The sequence below is a fragment of the Plecotus auritus genome (genome assembly GCF_963455305.1).
Source record: "Plecotus auritus genome assembly, chromosome: 5".
NCBI lineage: Eukaryota > Metazoa > Chordata > Mammalia > Chiroptera > Vespertilionidae > Plecotus > Plecotus auritus.
This window is the reverse complement of record NC_137776.1, coordinates 152,948,445-152,967,281: the sequence shown is the minus strand read 5'-3', so window position 1 is coordinate 152,967,281 and position 18,837 is coordinate 152,948,445. Positions and strand designations below refer to the sequence as shown.

At 41.1% G+C, this 18,837-nt stretch overlaps 1 protein-coding gene across 4 annotated transcripts in view; it reads right to left on the bottom strand.

Annotated features, from left to right (window-relative positions):
* The window catches only part of NAA35 (N-alpha-acetyltransferase 35, NatC auxiliary subunit), a 51,876-nt gene extending 36,087 nt beyond the window's left edge, over nucleotides 1-15,789 (bottom strand). The window contains exons 1-5 of one of the 4 annotated variants that reach the window (XM_080670974.1): nucleotides 15,703-15,789; nucleotides 14,529-14,657; nucleotides 7,820-7,853; nucleotides 2,724-2,838; nucleotides 1,619-1,693 (exon numbers count right to left, since the gene is read on the bottom strand). In XM_080670974.1, coding sequence (XP_080527100.1) covers nucleotides 1,619-1,693; nucleotides 2,724-2,838; nucleotides 7,820-7,853; nucleotides 14,529-14,652 — 348 coding nt within the window. In that variant the 5' untranslated portion in view covers nucleotides 14,653-14,657; nucleotides 15,703-15,789. Of the gene's footprint in view, nucleotides 1-1,618; nucleotides 1,694-2,723; nucleotides 2,839-7,819; nucleotides 7,854-14,528; nucleotides 14,658-14,754; nucleotides 14,784-15,275; nucleotides 15,499-15,702 lie in introns of those variants that run through there. The other 3 variants (XM_080670972.1, XM_080670975.1, XM_080670973.1) reach the window with 3 other exon arrangements.
* Nucleotides 15,790-18,837: the final 3,048 nt, after the last annotated feature.

Here is an 18,837-nt window from a genome sequence, read left to right as displayed (position 1 = left end):
TTTTTCTCCTTTTACATATAAAGAAACAAAGAGTCAGAGAGTGTAAATAATTTTGTTCAAGTTTTATATAGTTACTAGTGGCCTGGTGCACGTAATTCATGCATGGGGGGCAGGGTGTCCCTCAGCCTAGCCTGCACCCTCTCCAATCTGGGACCCCTCAGGGATCGGGCCTAAACTGGTAGTCGGACATCCCTCTCGCAATCCGGGACCACTGGCTCCTGTCACCTGCCTGCCTGCGTGATTGACCCTAAGCATTCTGCCTACCGGCCTGCTCGCCCCCCATAGCCCCCCACCGGCCTTCTTGCCCTCAACTGTCCCCCCTTGCCGGCCTGATTGCCCCCAACTGCCCCCCCCCCCGCTGGCCTGACCTCCCCCAACTGCCCCCCCCCCCCGCCAGCTTGCTCGCCCCCAATTGCTCCCCCCGCTGGCCTGCTCACCCCCAACTGCCCACCCCTGCCAGCCTGCTCGCCCCCAACCGCCTCTGCCCCGCCACCATGGCTTTGTCCAGAAGGACATCGGGAAGGTCTCCTGGTCTAACTAGCATATTACCCTTTTATTAGTATAGATATTTTACATTAAGTCCAAGAATTCTGCAATAGAGCAAGACACATAGTGCTGCATTACAAAATGAGAAATGCACATGAAAACTACTAGAATTAAGGTATGTATTTTGTATTACCAGTGTGCAGAAGATTTTCCAGACTAAAAACCATCTGCCTAGTAAAGGCCAAACTCTTAGATACAGTCCCAAGAATCTCATACAAATAATAGTTGCTCAACTTTGGCAAAAATCCTCCCTCTTGCCTCCATTTGTCCTATTCCACTGGGACTGTAAACTGCTAAAGAGTAAGAAAGACATATTTGAGGGAAAGAAACAGCTTTGGGGGAAGAAGGATCAAGATCAAGACTCTGGTTATGCCCCTTCCTAGCAATGTAATCTTAGGCAAATAAGATTATACCATATATTGAATAGAGCCGATATAAGACCTAAATGAAAAATATAGAAGTACACACTGGCAATCAATGCTTACTAAATGACCAAATGAATAAAATTTACATATTTCTAAGACAATAATTTAAAAAGATGGTTAGAAAGTAGGCAAAAAAAGTAAGAAAAGCAGTACAAATGAGAATTTTGCCACAATTAACCGATATTGTTTAGGGAAGACAACTTATCCAGCATATAGAAAGCACTACAAAATTTTCTTCATCTTGTAAAACATGGCCAGTTTAGTAAAATTCACTCTAGATCAGGAAAAACATCTCTCCAAAGCCAATCCAAAAGTCTTTGTTTCAATTCTATGCTTCTTTATGGAAGCTTCCAATTACATATTTGTTTCCCTGGGTACCTTGAGAACAAAAAAGGTACTTAGGGTAATAGCTACACAATTATCTTCACTAGAAAGAAAATATCCCCTTTTCCAGAAACTGAGAACTTAAAATCATCAGAGGAGTAGATAAAATGCTATTTCCTATAGCATAACTTGGCCTGTTAATCACCTTACTAGGCCAAGTATTACATATATTTCATACTCAACATCAGTGTTTACTTTTAAATTTAAAGATTCAGGTAAGTCATAGTTTTAAAATTAACCAATAGTGTTATTTTGATTCTTACCAAACAGCAAAAACACGTATCCATTATCCCTATCAATTCAGGCAAGGTGAGGTCTTTAATTTTAATGGTGCCGTCCTACAAAGGAGGGGAAATATGATACATAAACAGAAGTTTTTTCAAAATTTATGTACAGTAGCATTTTGCAAATGCTATATCAAATCCATGCATTTTGGCTTTCAAAAATTAAGTATTTAAAAATAGCAATTCGAAGAACACTCTATCTCACCATCTGATAAAACTAAGATGCCAAATTAACTCTGTATTCTTAAAAATAATGTATCTGAAACAGGTCTTCAGTAAGAAAAATCCAAGCCTCTTTCATTTGAAACGGAATAAAGGCCTTTATAAAGAACTGAATGAAAAGCCAAACTAACAAGTATTTTAAAAGCAGTTCAAGCATTAACATGAATAATTTTAATGAATAAAAACTTACAAATAAAATAAACATTTAAAAAATACTTCCCTTAAGTTGGTTAACTATATACTACTTATAAATTTTTACAATATCCATTTACTTAGCAAATTTTTTCATAAAATATGCAAAATTAAACTCTGGTAACTATGAATGAATTTCTAAATCAATTCTCAATGAGTAAATTTCAAATTCACTGCCACAAGCATTTTACTTAATATATGATAGGTTATGGGTTTGATTCCTGATCGGAGGGAGTACGGGAGGAAACTGATTGATAGTTCTCCCATTGATGTTTCCCTCTCTCTCCTTTCTTTCCCTCTAAAAATCAATAAAACCATATCCTCAGGTGAGGATTAAAAAATATATAATAAAAAATAATAAATATATTAATAGATAAAATTTAATCCTTAAGCCAATTACCCTGGTATTTGAATATATACTCGAATGCTTTAAAAAATCAATTTTTATAACACACAAAGTTAGAGCAAACTTTTAATGAAGACCTTAAATAATTTTCAGATTTCAATAGAGATAACTAAAGGTTATAAATAACTCTTGTTTATATATCTGAGATACTCTTAGAAAATTATACTTTAAGTAATATACTAAGTTTCATTTCCATTACCAATCAAAAATGTTTTAAAATATGAATAACAAATAATAAAACACAAAAACCACAATGGTGACTACCTTGATAGCTTGTTCAAAATTGAGAACTTTTCTATTAACTTGGTTTCCAATCATGCCAGCATCCATCTTGGGATCCATCATTTCAATGGCAGACATGGCTTCAAAAAGACCAAATCTACAAATAAAAACATTGACCCCACAAATTGTTTCTGAACTAGTAAGCTTATCCAGATCTCCACAATGGTAAAAAATTATAATATTACTTAAAATAACTTCATTATTTTATGTATTTAATATTTAAATCTTTCCAACTTGCTAGCACTTCTACTTCAATTAAATAACCTTCCTTTAACACAAAAATTCTTCCATGTACTTGTCAATGAAATTACTTTACATGCACTGTGGAAGAGAAAACAAAAGATGATTTTTGCATTTCTTTCAACAGACATTAGAAATTTTTGGAAAAGACATCAACTGATCTATAATAGATTCTAGTTTGCCTTCTTTTTTTTTTTCAACTTTATTATTGTTGAGTGTTTCAGCACTATGAACTTGAAAAAAAATGAAACTAGGTTTTATAAATTAGTAGTCACATTTAATATTTGGACTACGTTTTAGTCTTGGGTGCTCAAAACACTAGAGCAGCAATGACCAACAGAAATATAATGTGAGCCACATAGATAATTATAACTTTCCTAGTAGCCACACAAAAAAGTAAAAAGAAACAGATAAAATTGATTTTAATAATATTTTATTTAACTCAATATGTCCAAAAGTTTTATTTTAATCAATCCTTAGTATTGAAAATTATTAGTGAGACATTTTGCATTCTTTTTTGCATATTAAGATTTTTATTCCAATACATATATTATGCCACATTTCAACTTGGGCCAATTGATAGCCATGTGTGGTTACTGGACAGCACAGCTCTGGAACTTTGCTTCTAGTAACATCAACACTTCACCTAAGGTCTCTACGATCACCAATTTTCCTTCTTCTTGCTGCTTCTTTAAGTTTTAAGAAAGTAGCATCTTAGAGAATCAGAACCTGTGTTGACATTTAAAAATAAACCAGTAAAACAAATAAACAAACAAAAAAACAGAACCAGGAGCCTCAGATTAGAGTCTAATTTCTCAGGATATCTAACTAAGTGGAATTTTGTTCAAATATAAGTGATAAACAAAATCTCTTGCAGTCATGTCATTTAGATATAATAATTATAGCAATATTTCATAAAGGCTTGGCCTTAAGCTAGAATCAGTTCTTATCACCAGGGCCTTAAAATCGTTTTTTGGAAAGATAGACATGCATATATGAAATAATTAAATAACCAAGCAGGACAAATATTTAGCTAGGCAAAGTAGGTAAGGGAAAAGCGTGTACAAAGGTATAGAGGATGGAACTGGCTGGGGTAAAGGGAGCACACAGTCACCCTCAGGAGGTCCTTGCTCTGCCAGCTTTCTCAGTGTTGGAGACCTCCTATGAGAAAGAGGGGAAGCATGATGTAAACTTGCTTTATTCCAGTAAAGGAAGGGTGCATTTCAAATCTCTCTGGTGCCCTTCTATTCTACTGAACTGTGCGTCAGCACAATATCTATATGATGCAGTTTGGGGATTAAAAAAATTGTCTTCTGTACATATAAATTAGTGAGACTGGTTTATTTCTGAAACTGTTTTAGCTTAATCCTATGGCTGGCAGTCTGGAGACCCTTACCAATTTTACATGCTCAATTGAGAGTCCTGAGAACGCTTAGTGTTTATGTTCCCTAGTAGCTATGGCCTCTAGGGAGCCTGTGCTATTTTTGGTTTATGAATGCATACTGAACAAATATATGGGACTCTGTAATCCAGGTAATGTGCCAAAGTACTTTTTGTAGAACATTAGTCCTATGGAGATTCCATAAAATGAAGTTTCCATGGTCAACAGCATTTTGGAAACTCAATGCCAGAGGGACTGGGTATATTAGCATATTAGCTCTTAGACTCTTGCAGGAAGGTAACATTTTACTTAGTTTAATCTAGCACTTCCAAATCAATTAATTTTAGAACACACCACATCTTCTCCCTTAACACCTTTAACATCCTTGTCCTGAAGATCTGGATTCTGATTATTTTGAAAGTTATCTGACATCTCTATGACATCTTCATTGTCTGCATTCTGCATATTCACATTCTTGCATTTTATTACATTTTAAAATAATTGGGTGACCAGTCCTTGTCTTTGGGTAGGATGGTTTATTTATTTTTAATTGAATTTATTGGGGTGACATAAATAAAATTACATAGTTTTCAGGTGTACAATTCTATAATATATCATTTATATATTGTATTATGTGTTCACCAATTCAAGTCAGTTTGTCTTCCGTAAATAATTTTGTCTACTTAACGTTTAGAAGTTATGCTTGCAATAATCATTATCAAATGTAACTTTTTAGAGTTTTACATTTTCTTTATATCTCTAAAGTCCAATAATCTGGCACATTACACTCTATACAATGCCAAAAGTTTTAGAAAGTATACAATGAAAAGTAATCTAGAAATCCCAGCAGCCTAATATTTGTGGCTTATTAGCCACAAAAGCAGATAGCTGTGATGCACTGTGGACTCAGTAGTATTTCATTGACTGAGACAGGCCTCAAGATATGGCAGAGAAATATAAAATATAAAAGAAAGTTTGTAGCTATTTTATTCATTCAACAAACACTTACTGAGTCCCTTCTATGTGCGAGGCACTGTGCTAGGAACTTGGGACATGAGTGAGCAAAACAAATTTGCCTGTCTCATGGAGTTTACATTCTAGTGGAACAAAACAAACAATAAGCAATAAAGATAAATTACATAGTATGTTAGAAAACTGAACATGCTAGGGAGAAAAAGGATAGCTAAAGAAGATATAAATTGAAAGGATACAACTTGAATAGATGGGCAGGGTAGGCTGTTGTTCCCTGGACTGAGCCTAAAGCCTTGGGGAAACAAAAGAAGGCTAGGTTCCTCTACCTGTGCTCTCTCAAATCTTGTTCTACTAGTGGCCCGGTGCACGAAATTCGTGCACATTAAAAGGGGATTAATTAGAGGACATAATTTAATATTGCTATTTGCCCTTTCTCTATAATAGAAGTGTCAGAGATGAAAGAAAATTAGTAAAATGTATATGAAAACCTTCCTCCTGTCAGAGTCTGGGGCACACCACGGGACCCAGAGTCAAGAACCCACCCACCCACATGTGCCTCAAAATCGCATGAGACCCAGACCCAGCCTCCCCGCTGCCCCCCTCATTGGGATAGATCCAGACCTGGCTAGTCCCACCCTTGTCAAGCCCCACCCAGCAGGGAACATAGCCTCAGGTCCCCTGGCCCGGCGCCAGGATGGGGGACGTGGCCTGAGGTCCCCCAGCCCAGACCGGGGTGGGGGGGCATGCCTTGAGGTCCCCTGTCAAGCTCCGTCAGGTGTGGGACATGGCCTGAGAGCCCCTGTCAAGCTCCGCTGGGTGGGGGGCATGGCCTTAGGTCCCCCGTCAAGCCCCGCCAGGCGGGGGCGCAGCCTCAGGTCTCCTGGCCCGGCACCGGGAGGGGAAAGAGCCTCAGGTCCCCTGTCAAGCCCCATTGGCAGGGGGGTGCAGCCTCAGGTCCCCGCCCTGGGCGGGGGGGCGCAGCCTGAGTTCCCCCGTCCCAGCACTGGGGGTGCACCTTGAGGTCCCCTGTCAAGCCCCGCCAGGCAGGGGGACGCAGCCTCAGGTCCCCTGGCTCGGTGCTGGGGTGAGGGGGTGCAGCTTGAGGTCCCCTGGCCTGGCACTGGGGCTGGGGGAGCAGCCTGAGGTCCCCTAGCCCAGCACCAGGACAGGAAGCGCACCTTGAGGTCCCCCGTCAATCCCTGCCAGTTGGGGGGCACGGCCTGAGGTCCCCTGACCTGGCACTGGGGCAGGGGGAGCAGCCTGAGGTCCCCTAGCCCAGCACCACGACGGGAAGTGCACCTTGAGGTCCCATGTCAAGCCCTGCCAGGTGTGGAAGGCGGCCTGAGGTCCCCTGTCAAGCCCCACGGGAGCGGGGGAGGGCGTAGCCTCAGGTCCCTGCTGATTGCTTGTTAAGGCTCCTTATGGGAACTTGGCCTCAGCTATGGGTGCAGCCATCTTTGTGATGGAGTGATGGTTAATTAGCATATTCCCTCTTTATTAGATAGGATAGTTTTTCTGCATCAGCTTGCAATTTTGCTTCATTATATTTTTCCTATAATGGCCTGCAACATCAAAATGATGACATACCGTGGTTCTCAAAGTGTGATCCTAAGATCAGCAGTATCAATCTCACCTGAGAACGTATTAAAAATGCATCTTCTTGGCTCCCACGCTAGACCTACTAAATAAGGAACTCTGGGGGTGGGACCCATCAATCTGCTTTTTAAAAAGTCCTTAAAGTTTGAGAAGAACTAAATTTGAGGTTCTACTCCCCCTCCCAAATGTTCAATCTTACTTACTAATTTAGAATTTCATATTCCTAACCTTACAAATTGAGCTTGGATGTAGCAGTATGGAAACTGAGGTTATCTATGGGAGTATAAATATAATTAAGCATTTCCCTTTACTTTACCTTTCCAGGGATTGAAAAATCTATGCATTTAGTCACCTAGCCTCACATATGACATACAACCAGTACCTATAAGACATTCCACATCCTGTACATTTAGCCACAAGGAAAGGACCATAAGTCACACTTTTGCTGATACAAACATTTCTTTTTTGTTTGTTTATCCTCAACCGGTAAGATTTTTTTCCATTGATTTTTTTAGAGTGTGGAAAGGAGGGAGGGATTGAAGGAGGGAAGGAGGAGAGAGAGAGAAACAACCATGTGAGAGAGACACATTGATTGGTTGCCTCCTGCATGTACTCCAACCAGGACTGGGGATCGAACCTGCAACCCAGGTATGTGCCCTTGACCAGAATCAAAACCGAGGCCCTTTGGTCCATGGACTGACTCTCTAAACACTGACACAAACATTTCATATCACAAACTAGGGTCCGCTGCCCCAATATAGCTCACTAAGGTTAAAGATATATTTGTAATTAGTTTTATTTTTATAGCTTTGAATATAAAATTACTCAGACTTCAAGGAACACTCCTGCACATGAGAAAAAACAAATACTTAGGGCACAATATACTTACAGCTTATCATGAAGCAGTTCTCCCAACTTTAATTCTAAAAGAAACAAAGAGAAAAATCCTTTGAATAATATTATATTTATACTAGAGGCATCACACACCCCTCCCACCCATCACGCTTGCAGCCGTGCCTGCCTTGCCACACCCATCCGTGGGCCGCCAGCCTTGCTGCGATCGGCCACGGGGGAGGGTCCAGGAGGTGCTCCATGCACCTCGTGGTGATCAGTTGTTTGGTCGTTTTGGTCGTGACACCTCTTGGCCTTTTATTATTATGGTTTAACTTTAAATGCTAAGAAAAAAATAAAACAAAATACTAGTACCTGAAAACTGTGCTTGCATTAGTTTTCTAAGATATGGTTGTATTATTTCTACTCAATTACTAACTCAATGCCTTCTACACAGTGATCATTTATATAATAACCATAAACTAAACTTTTAAGAATTAACAAGCAACCCATCAAGGGCCAAAATAATCCAATTAGAATTACCAACCTCATTTAAAAAAAAATCACTAGTGTTCCCTTAAACTTTTTCATAGAACTGAGTGCTATTTCTCAAGTTATTTTTAAACCAGTTGGTGTCAATCTAATGTCTTTTGTCTTCGAAACAGTGTTAAAACTATTTTTTAAAATTATATTTTAGTTAAATAATATAGAAAACACTTGCATAAACAGCTAATAAAAACACTGCTCATCCCCTATAAAGCAGTTCTCAACTGCAGCTGCCTATTAGTATCAACCGGGGAGCATTTGAAAATTTCAAAGTCCAAGCAGCACCCCAAACCAACTAGTGGTGGGGTTTATGCAGTGGTTTTTAAATACTCCAAGTAATATCAATGAGCTGGTAAGATGGGAACTAAGCCATCATAGAGAGTAGAAATTGGCTCAGTGGATAAAGCTTTGGCCTGCAAACTGAAGGGTCCCAGGTTCGACTGCAGTCAAGGGTACATGCCTGGTTTGTGGGCTTGATCTCCAGTAGGGGTTGTGCAGGAGGCAGCTGACCAATGATTCTCTCTCATCATTGATGTTTCTCTCTCTTCCTCTCCATTCCTCTCCCTTCCTCTCTGCAATAAAAATATCCTATATAATAAAAGCATAGTATGCAAATTGTCCCCTCAACTGGGAGTTGTCCAGGAGTTTGTCAAGGGGTTGGGGCTGGCCGGGGGAAGGGAGGAAGTATCCAGCCGGCAGCTGGCAGCAGTCGCTAGGGACCTTACCAGTGCATAAATTTCATGCACTGGGCCTCAGTCTATATATATAAAACCTTAATATGCAAATAGACCAAATGGCGGAACCACTGAACAACCAGTCATTGACATGCACTGACCAACCGGGGGCACACGTGGAATATGGCGGGCGTCGGCTATGATGGGATGGTGGAGCAGATGAGCGGGGGCGCCAGACCAAGGCGGGGTGCCAGTCACTGTCATCAGGGCGAGCCTCTGGTGGTTACTGAAAATTCTTTGCTCCCACATGCCATGGTCCCACCCGGTGCTCACACCTGCTGCCAGTGCTGGAGCTACTGCTCACACCCACTGCCAGTGCCCAGCGCCATCAGCGGGTGCAAGCGGCAGATGCTGGCCCCAGTAGCGCCTAAGGGCTTCTCCACCTCCCCCTGCTCCTGAGAGGCGATCAGGGCAGCAGCCACCACTCACACCTGCTGATGGCGCCTGTCCCAATCGTTCTGTGTTGTCAGCGAGTGCAAGTGGGGATGGCACTGTCAGCGCGTGGGAGCGGTGGGAGTGGGGCTGCTGGCAGACAGGGGACCAGAGGCTGTGGTGGGAGGGACCAGGTGAGGGAGCGGAGGATGGGCTGAGACCCGCCCCTATGCCCACTGCAGCCTCGCGGCCCACAGTTCCTTTCAAGGTGCACAAATTCATGCACTGGGCCCCAAGTATATATATAAAAAAAGACAGAAGGAAATGGGATGAGAAATGGGTCCATATCCTCCTAGTCTAGAGCTTAAAAAGACTGGAAGTAATGATAGCCAACCATGACTTCTAGACATCATCCTTGGAGAGGTTTCTGGCTATCCAGACAGCATGGAAGAAGGGAATCTGGTAGGCAGAAGAAGAAGGATGTATATTTTATGATTATTTATGTTTAAGTGAAATTTATAAGTTGTTAGTTTGTAATTCAGAAAGCACCTAAATATAGGTAACCAAATGGAATATAAAAAACAGAAACTATTTTATAGGTAGCAAAATGAGAGTTTTAATAAGGCAAGGTTTCCTAGAGAAACAAAGCTCAGAGGTGTTCTTTGGATAAATAATTTATTATATATCAGGCAAAATAACAGTGAGGGCACCAAACAATCAAAATAATTTGGAAAGAAAAAAACAAGAGCCTCAATGTTGGTTATAGAAAATGTGGATGGAATATATGCCGTCTGCCTAATAGAAAATAAAAGAAATGAGGAAAGTTAGAATTTTATCTAGAGGACTTTGAAGAGCCACTAAAAGAATAAGTGGTGCCCAAACCGGTTTGGCTCAGTGGATAGAGCGTCGGCCTGCGGACTGAAAGGTCCCAGGTTCGATTCCGGTCAAGGGCATGTAACTTGGTTGCGGGCACATCCCCAGTGGGAGGTGTGCAGGAGGCAGCTGATCGATGTTTCTCTCTCATCGATGTTTCTAACTCTCTATCCCTCTTCCTTCCTCTCTGTAAAAAATCAATAAAATATATTAAAAAAAAAAAAGAATAAGTGGAAATGTACATGAAAAACACTGCCATCCATATGCAGATAATTTTACTATACAAAAAAAAAAAGTACAACAAAAAACCCCACCAAAATCTAGCCAAATGCCATCATGCTGTCACCAAACAGGAGAAACCATTGTAAGAGTTAAAGAAAAGGATATAATGATGTATGTTTTATTTATTTTTTGTTAATCCTCACTTGAGGATATTTTTCCATTGATTTTTAGAGAGAGTAGAAAGGAGGAGGAGAGACAGAGAAACATCAATGAGAGAGAGGGAGAGAGGGAGAGAGGGAAAGAGGGAGAGAGAGAGAGATCAATTGGTTGCCTCCCACATGCACCCCAATCAGGGTCAGGAATGAAGACTGCAACTGAGGTATGTGCCCTTGACTGGCATCAAACCGGGGACCCTTCAGTCTGCGGGCAGAAGCTCTATCCACTGAGCCAAACTGTGTAGGGCTAATGATGTCTGTCTTTTTAAAAAATATATATTTTATTGATTTCTTACAGAGAGGAAGAGAGAGAGATAGAGAGCCAGAAACATCGATGAGAGAGTAACATCGACCAGCTGCCGCCTGCATTCCCCCTACTGGAGATGTGCCCGCAACCAGGCTACATGCCCTTGACTGGAATCGAACCTGGGACCCTTCAGTACGCAGGCCGATGCTCTATCCACCGAGCCAAACCAGTTAGGGCATGATGTCTGTTTTAAATTTAGTTTTCAGAAAGCTGCTGGAACAGAAGTCTAATCTATAATCCAGGCAATTAATCTGATTATTTCAAAAGGGGAAAACAAATCATTAATATCACAGGCTCATGATCTGTCAAAAGCCTTTAGTTCTAAATCTACATGTAAATGACAATTAGTTCTATATCAACTTTTTAGTTTCAAGAAGTACACCTCACATTTGTGCCACTTGAGAAAATGCAAGAGCTAATTATGGAGAAGTTAATAAGATGGTTTGATGTTGGCAACAAAATGACATGCTACCCTCTCTCAATCCACACTGAAGCAGAGATTAAACCATATCTACTACTCAAGGTCCTTTCATGAAGAAGCAGAATTATTCACTGTTCCTCAAACATAAAAACTATATCTGACTCTAATGGTTCATCTCAGTCTAGAAAAATTCTCTTATGTTCACTTAGAGAAACCCAACCATTTCTTTAAGCCCCAACTTAAGCCATATGTACTTCATAAAACCTTTCCCATTTAGGTTCATAATAACAGCCTTCTAATATAGATCACTTAAAATCAGTGCAAGGTGATAGGTATGATCCACTAATAGTCTAAGATCTCTGAGCACAAAACTGTACTATAACTTACATTTCTTTCTCTCTTCCTTAGATAAGACATACTAGTACATGGGCAATCACCTAATCCCAGTCTAATGTTCTTTCTACTCTCTCTCTTAGGCATATTTTAATTGGACACATATTTTAAGAGTCCAAGGTTAGGCACATGATTTATCATTCTACTTATACTCAACTGGCTCCCTTTCCATCTGCAGCTGCTCCAAGTCTTCTCTCCTTAAGAACACTGTTCTAAAAACACCCTATTTCACCACCAAAGACCTAACCTTCTTGTTCACTAATATAGAAGCCATCAAGGTGTGAATCCCTCCACCATTCCTCTCCATCCATTTAGAAATACACTGAGTGGCCAGATTATTATGATCTCTGAACACATAATAATCTGGCCACTCAGTGCATATCCTATATAATAAAAGGCTAATATGCAAATTGTCCCCTCGACCAGGAGTTCAACCAGCAGGCAGGCTGGCCAACCGCCCATGTCCCCTCCCCCTGGCCAGGCTGGCCAGACCCCACCCATGCACAAATTCATGCACCGGGCCTCTAATATATATATATATATATATATATATATATATATATATATATATATATATATATATATATATATATACACACACACACACACACACACTGAGTGGCCAGATTATTATGTGTTCAAAGATCATAATAATCTGGCCACTCAGTGTATATCTGTATCTTCACATCCTAACCTCAGTTCCTTCTGTCTCATTATGTCCCTATTTTCCCCCATCCCCAAGTTAATTTCTCTACCATGTTTTTGAGCCAATCCTCTCTTATAGTTCAAGCTCTCACTCTTTGTTCCTTTCTCTTATCTTCAATCTCCCACCTCAATAAGGCTCTTTCCCCTCAAACAAACATGCTCATTTATCCAATCATTTATGCCCAAACATTTATCAAACTTACTATATGTCAGAAAATGTTCTGTGTGCTAGGGTTACTGACAAGATCTCTGCACTCATAGAGTTACAATCCAGTGGGTGAGACTGATAATAAACAATAACTGAAAATTATGATTTATGACAGTAGATAAATGCTATGAAGAGAATAAAACAGGGTGATTTAACTGAGCTGGAGTTGGATAGAAGAGAGTGAATCTGCTTAGATTGGTTGTTTTGACAAGTCCTCACTGCAGAGGTAACATTTTAAGTGATCAGGAAGGAGCCAGCTATGTGAAGACCTAGGGGTAAAGTAATTTAAGGTATGAAAAACAAAATATTCAAAGGAGGAGGGACCACCTTGGAGTGTTTAATGAGATAAGAAGGACTTAAAAGTAAACACAGCCCTAGCCAGTTTGGCTCGGTGGATAGAGCGTCGGCCAGCGGACTGAAGGGTCCCAGGTTCAATTCCAGTCAAGGGCACATGCCCAGATTGCAGGCTCGATCCTCAGTGGGGGGCGTATAGGAGGCAGCCGATCAATGATTCTCTCTCATCATTGATGTTTCTATCTCTCTCTCCCTCTTCCTTCCTCTCTGAAATCAATATAAATATATTAAAAAAACAAAACAAAACAAACAACTAAACATAAATGAGCCCAGTGGGTACAAAATGAAATCTTGCCCTGACTGATGTGGCTCAGTTTGTTGGAGTGTAGTCCTGTACCTTGAAAGATGGGGGGGGTTCGAGTCCCAAGTAAGGGCACATACCCAGGTTGTGGGTTCGATCCCTGGTTGGGGCATGTTCGGGAGGCAACCAATTGATGTTTTTCTGTACGCTGACTTTTTTTCTCTCTCTCTCACTTACTCTCTAAAATCAATAAAAAATGCTAAGCAAAATAAGCCAGTCGGAGAAATAAATATCACATGATCTCACTCATTTGTGGAATATAAAGAACAACATAAACTGATGAACAAAAATATAGCCAGGGGAAAAAAATATTTTAGAATATAGTAGAAGTAATCCTGTTATTTGCAGATTTTTAATATTTCCTACAACCTTTGTGATATCATACTATATTAGTACAGTTTTGGTAATACTATATTTAAAATTATTTTTTTTCTCAAAATATTGTTTATGGCATGTAATATTATATTTAAGATCGTTTTTCTGGAATAATTGGTGTTTATTGCATGTAACATTATTATATTTAAGATAGTTTTTCTTGAAATATTAAAAAATAAAATGAAAAACCCCTAGGCCCTGAGGGGGGGGAAATAAAAATAAAATCAATAAACAAACATATCCGCAGGTGAGGATTAAAAAATATATATATATATCTGAGTGGTGGGCAGGCACCAGATCATAAAGGCCATGGGGAAGAAGTTGAAATTTATTGTATATGCAACAGAAAGCCACTGGAGGATCTTAAGCAGGGCATGATATAATCTGATCACTTTCAAACCTCAAATAGACAACAATACTACTGTCTTTAGGTCAACATATTCTGTTTACACAGTTCAAAATTATTTCTACTTAAAAAGTGAAGAAAATTTTAATAGAAGAAAGTGCCTTAATATCTTTATTTAACGTTGTATTATATACATATATGTATATACATACATATATATTGGCTTTAAATGAAAATTAAACCTAGAGGACAGAGAATGAATAGTGATTAACAAACTTACATAAAGCACACTTATCTACTGATTTGATTTACTGAGACAATGCAAAAATCACAATCAAGATTTTATTTTACCTTTGCCCAGATTCTGAACTTCTAATACAAATATCCAAACTCACCTCGACAAGCTTCTTCAAAATCTTGAGTTATGTCCACCCAGTTTGCACTGCTTTTTTCCATCTTTTCTGGTATACTGAGCTCCCATCCTGAATCATCGTCTTCCACGGACGCTTTCATAACCATTATGCCTGCAAAATTAATACTGGTATAAAAGAGGATGGATGTAGCTTTCAGGGCCCCCCTATTGCAAGCCATGTGTGCTTAAGTATGGGATGAAAATCTTACCAAAGTGTTTAAGCCCAGCTCTTCTGAGTTTGAGGCTGGTATTGGAAAAACATGTCTTCATACAATTAAGTCTCACAATAATTAACACTACTGCGGCTCATTTACTTAGCCAACCACCTACCAGAGCTATTAGTTTGCCTTCTCACTATTTCAGGAGAAAAATCACACCTCATGCCAGCACTGGCTCAAGCAGAACAAACCCCAGAGCTTCCAACATTCAACTCAGGCCGCAACTGACCAAGGCCTTCTTCAGGGTCCCCTCTCCCAACTATTCCAGTCAGGGTGATCGCCCACCTGCCGGAGACGATGGGCCGCCTCTCCCCAGCCGGCAGGACCCCGGCACAGCCCTGCCGAGAGGCACAGCGCGCGGGAGCGCCCTGTGGGGTCCCCCCGCCAGGCCCAGAGCAGGGGTGCACCTGAGGCGGGGACGCGCACTCCCACCCCACCCGGGTCAGCACGCCCCGGCCCCACAGGGCGCAAAAGCAAGGACAGGGCTATTATCGCGCGGAATGCGGGCACACCTCGGACCGGGTCTTGGCCCTGGTAACAGCCGTCAAGGCCGGGCCTCGGCGGGCAGCGGGTATCCGAGAACCCCAGCTCCTACCTGAGGCGCGGCGGTAGGGCAGGGGCCGCAGCGTGACCTGGCGTCCCCAGGATCTGCCACAAGAGCGGGGTCTGAGCGCTCAGACAGGGGAGACAGGAAGTCTCAATGGCTCTGCACGGGCGGTCCCTACCTACCACTCCAGTGGCCACCCGCGCCACCACGCACCGAGCAGACCACGGAAATAACGACGCCGCCACCGCCCCCTCCCCTCAACTCCGCTCGCCTAGCTGCGTGCGCGCATGCGTACGCCCGGAGCGCGCGACCCCGCCCCCCTCACTCACTCCCCCGGACTTTGCTCTCCCCGGCCACACCCCTTCCCTCGCCTCTGCCACCGTCAGGCCTACCGCTGCCGTCTTTTCTTCTCGCGTAAATATAACAATCGCGAGACCGGAAAATACCTTCTTTCACCAGCTACGGCCCCGTCCCAGGGTAGTAGGCGGGTCCCAGTAGGGGGCGGGGCCTGGGGCACAGCCCGCCCCGCCCCGCGCGGCTCCCTGGGAAATTCTTAGAAAGGTGACGTAAAGGCTCCAGGAAATCATGGAGATGTCAGGAGACCCTATCAGTTGCGGTCTGGAATGAAGAGCCGGCTCCTGGAGTTCTACTGAGCTAGTGCTGCCCACACCAGGTTTATGTTTTCTGAAGAGCGCCTGCGGGTTTCTTGAGGAAAAATAGAAACAAAACATCTGCAGGGTCAAGCCAGCCATTTTCTTTCAAACTCATACAAAAAATTTAGTAAAAGAATTTTTAAAGTGGGGTTACGTGAGTAGCCTGGTACGGGTAAGGAACGCATCTTTACCACGACATACCCATTAAACTTTAAAAGAAGATACCAAATGTTAACTAGGACATGGAGCAGCTGGACCTTTCTTGTTGCTGATGGGAATGCAAAATGGTTACAACTACTTTGGTAAAGTTTGTCTTTACTATAAAGTTATGCACTTAAGTGTTCCAGCAATTCCACTGCTAGGTATTTACTTAGGAATAAAAATGTGCTTGTACATTAATTTTCATAGTTTTATTTTTAACTAGCAGCCCGGTGCACGAAATTCATGCACTGGAGGGGTATGTCTCTCAGCCCAGCCTGCACCCTCTTTAATCTGGGACCCCTCGGGGGATATCCCTCTCACAATCCAGGACTGCTGGTTCCTAACCACTTGCCTGCCTGCCTGATTGCCCCTAACCGCTCCCCTGACAGCCTGATCGCCCCCAACTGTCCTCCCCTGCCAGCCATCTTGTGCCAATGTGGGGGTGACCATCTTGTGATGTGAGGGCATGAGGATCAATGTGCATATTACCTCTTTATTATATAGGATGACAAAAAACTGGAAACAACCCAAATGTTCATCAACTGGTGAACTTGGGGCATAGCCATATGATGTAATTAATAGTAATTATCAACAAACGGGTGAACTACTTAACATGCAAAAACACATCTCAAAATAAATTATGTTGAGCAAAGGAAATCAGAGTTTGGGCAAAAGAGTATGATTCCATCCATATGAAACTACAAAAAGACAAATCTAAACTACAATGACAGAAAACAGAACAGTGACTGCTGAGGGTGTCAAGAAACGATTAACTGGAATAGGACTAGGTGATCCGAGGTGATGGAAATGTTTTATATCTTGATTATGATGATCGTTATGTGGGTGTATGCACGTGTAAAAATTCATTGAAATAAAAAAATGCATTTTATTGTTTGTAAGCCAAACCTCAATAAAGTTGATTTAAAATAATAAAGAATACATCTTTATGTTTTACAGGACAATACATTTCCTAAGGGCAGGAGCTTTGCCTATTTTGATTAAACCTGTATTGGCAGCATTTAGGGCAATGGTTGGCATATAATAGGCACTCACTAAATACACTGAGGCCAGGACCCCTGTGACTCAGTGGTTGGGCATTGACACAATAAACCAGGAAGTCACTGTTCCATTCCTGATGGGGCAAATGCTGGGGTTGTGTAGGAGTCAGCCAATCAATGTTTTTTTTTTCTCTCTCTGCCTTTCCCTTCCTTTCTCTCTAAAAATCAATAAAATAATCTTTAAAAAAGAAAGGAAGGAAGGAAGAAATAGCCAATTGTCTGTCCCTTATGGCTTTATCTCATTGAAGGAGAAAATGATCTTTACTGTGCTATATTACCATAGTCCCAGCAATATGGATAACATGACACATTGCAAGAAGTATGTTGCTACAAAATAAAACATGTTGGTTGTGGAAACTGCAAAGTAAATAGGGAAATTTAAAATTGTCTTCCCTTAAATGTTACACTAGTTACTGTTCAGTAACCTAAATTAGTTTTTAATGTTTGTTAACCTCCACACTAACCTTTAAGTATATTTGTTATAAAACCAATATAAAAATTACCCATAGCCTAGCCAGGGGTCCTCAAACTTTTTAAACAGGGGGCCAGTTCACTGTCCCTCAGACCGTTGGAGGGCTGGACTATAGTTTAAAAAAAACAACTATGAACAAATTCCTATGCGCACTGTGGGCCCAGTTGGCTGCTAAGCAGGACAGGCAGCGGCACCCGGCGGGCCGGATAAATGTCCTCGGCGGGCCACATGTGGCCCGCGGGCCATAGTTTGAGGACCCCTGGAGCTGGTTTGACTCAGTGGATAGAGCATTGGTCTGCAGACTGAAGGGTCCCGGGTTCAATTCCAGTCCAGGGCACACGCGCAGGTTGCGGGCTCAATTCCCAGTAGTGGGCGTGCAGGAGGCAGCCAATCAATGATCCTCTCTCATCATTATGTTTCTATCTCTCTCTCCCTTTCCCTTTCGAAATCAATAAAAATATATCTTTTTTTTTAAAGTTACCCATACTTGTAAGCCTAATATAGAAATCACCCATAATTCTAGGCTGAAGGAAGACCTTTGTTCAATAATGTTCAAGATCTTTATTCATTTTTCCATGAATATACAACATATACTTTTATTTTGTCTTATTAAAAGTGGGTCCTCACTGTACTTACTGTTTTATATTCTATTTTTAACTTCAAAATGGAGTATGAATATATTTCACATTAATAAAAATTGTAGAACACTCAGACACAAATATTTTTCCACTCAGGATTGTGGTTATTTCTCCTTTGTGATTTCTTGTCTTGTCGGTTTTTCACCTTATCAGGCTTGCAAAAAGTTTATGTAGTTCACAGAATTTTTTCCCATTTGTATTTTTCCACCAAAACCAGCTTTTTATTTTTATCCTTTTTGTATGTTTTCTAATTTATTAATTTTTAAATGCTATCCTTATTACTAACTTCTGAGACTCTTTTAATAGTCCTTTCCTAATTTCATAAGATGAATAGTTAGTTCTTTAATTTTCATTGTTTGTATTTAATGAGGACATTTGAGATGCTAAAGTTTACTTCTAGATGTTTTGTTTATAACATTTTTCAATTCCCATTGATTTCTTTATTTCAGTGTTTGCACAGGTTCAAGACTCAGACTAATGAGAGGGCACGGTCCTCTCGTGGCAA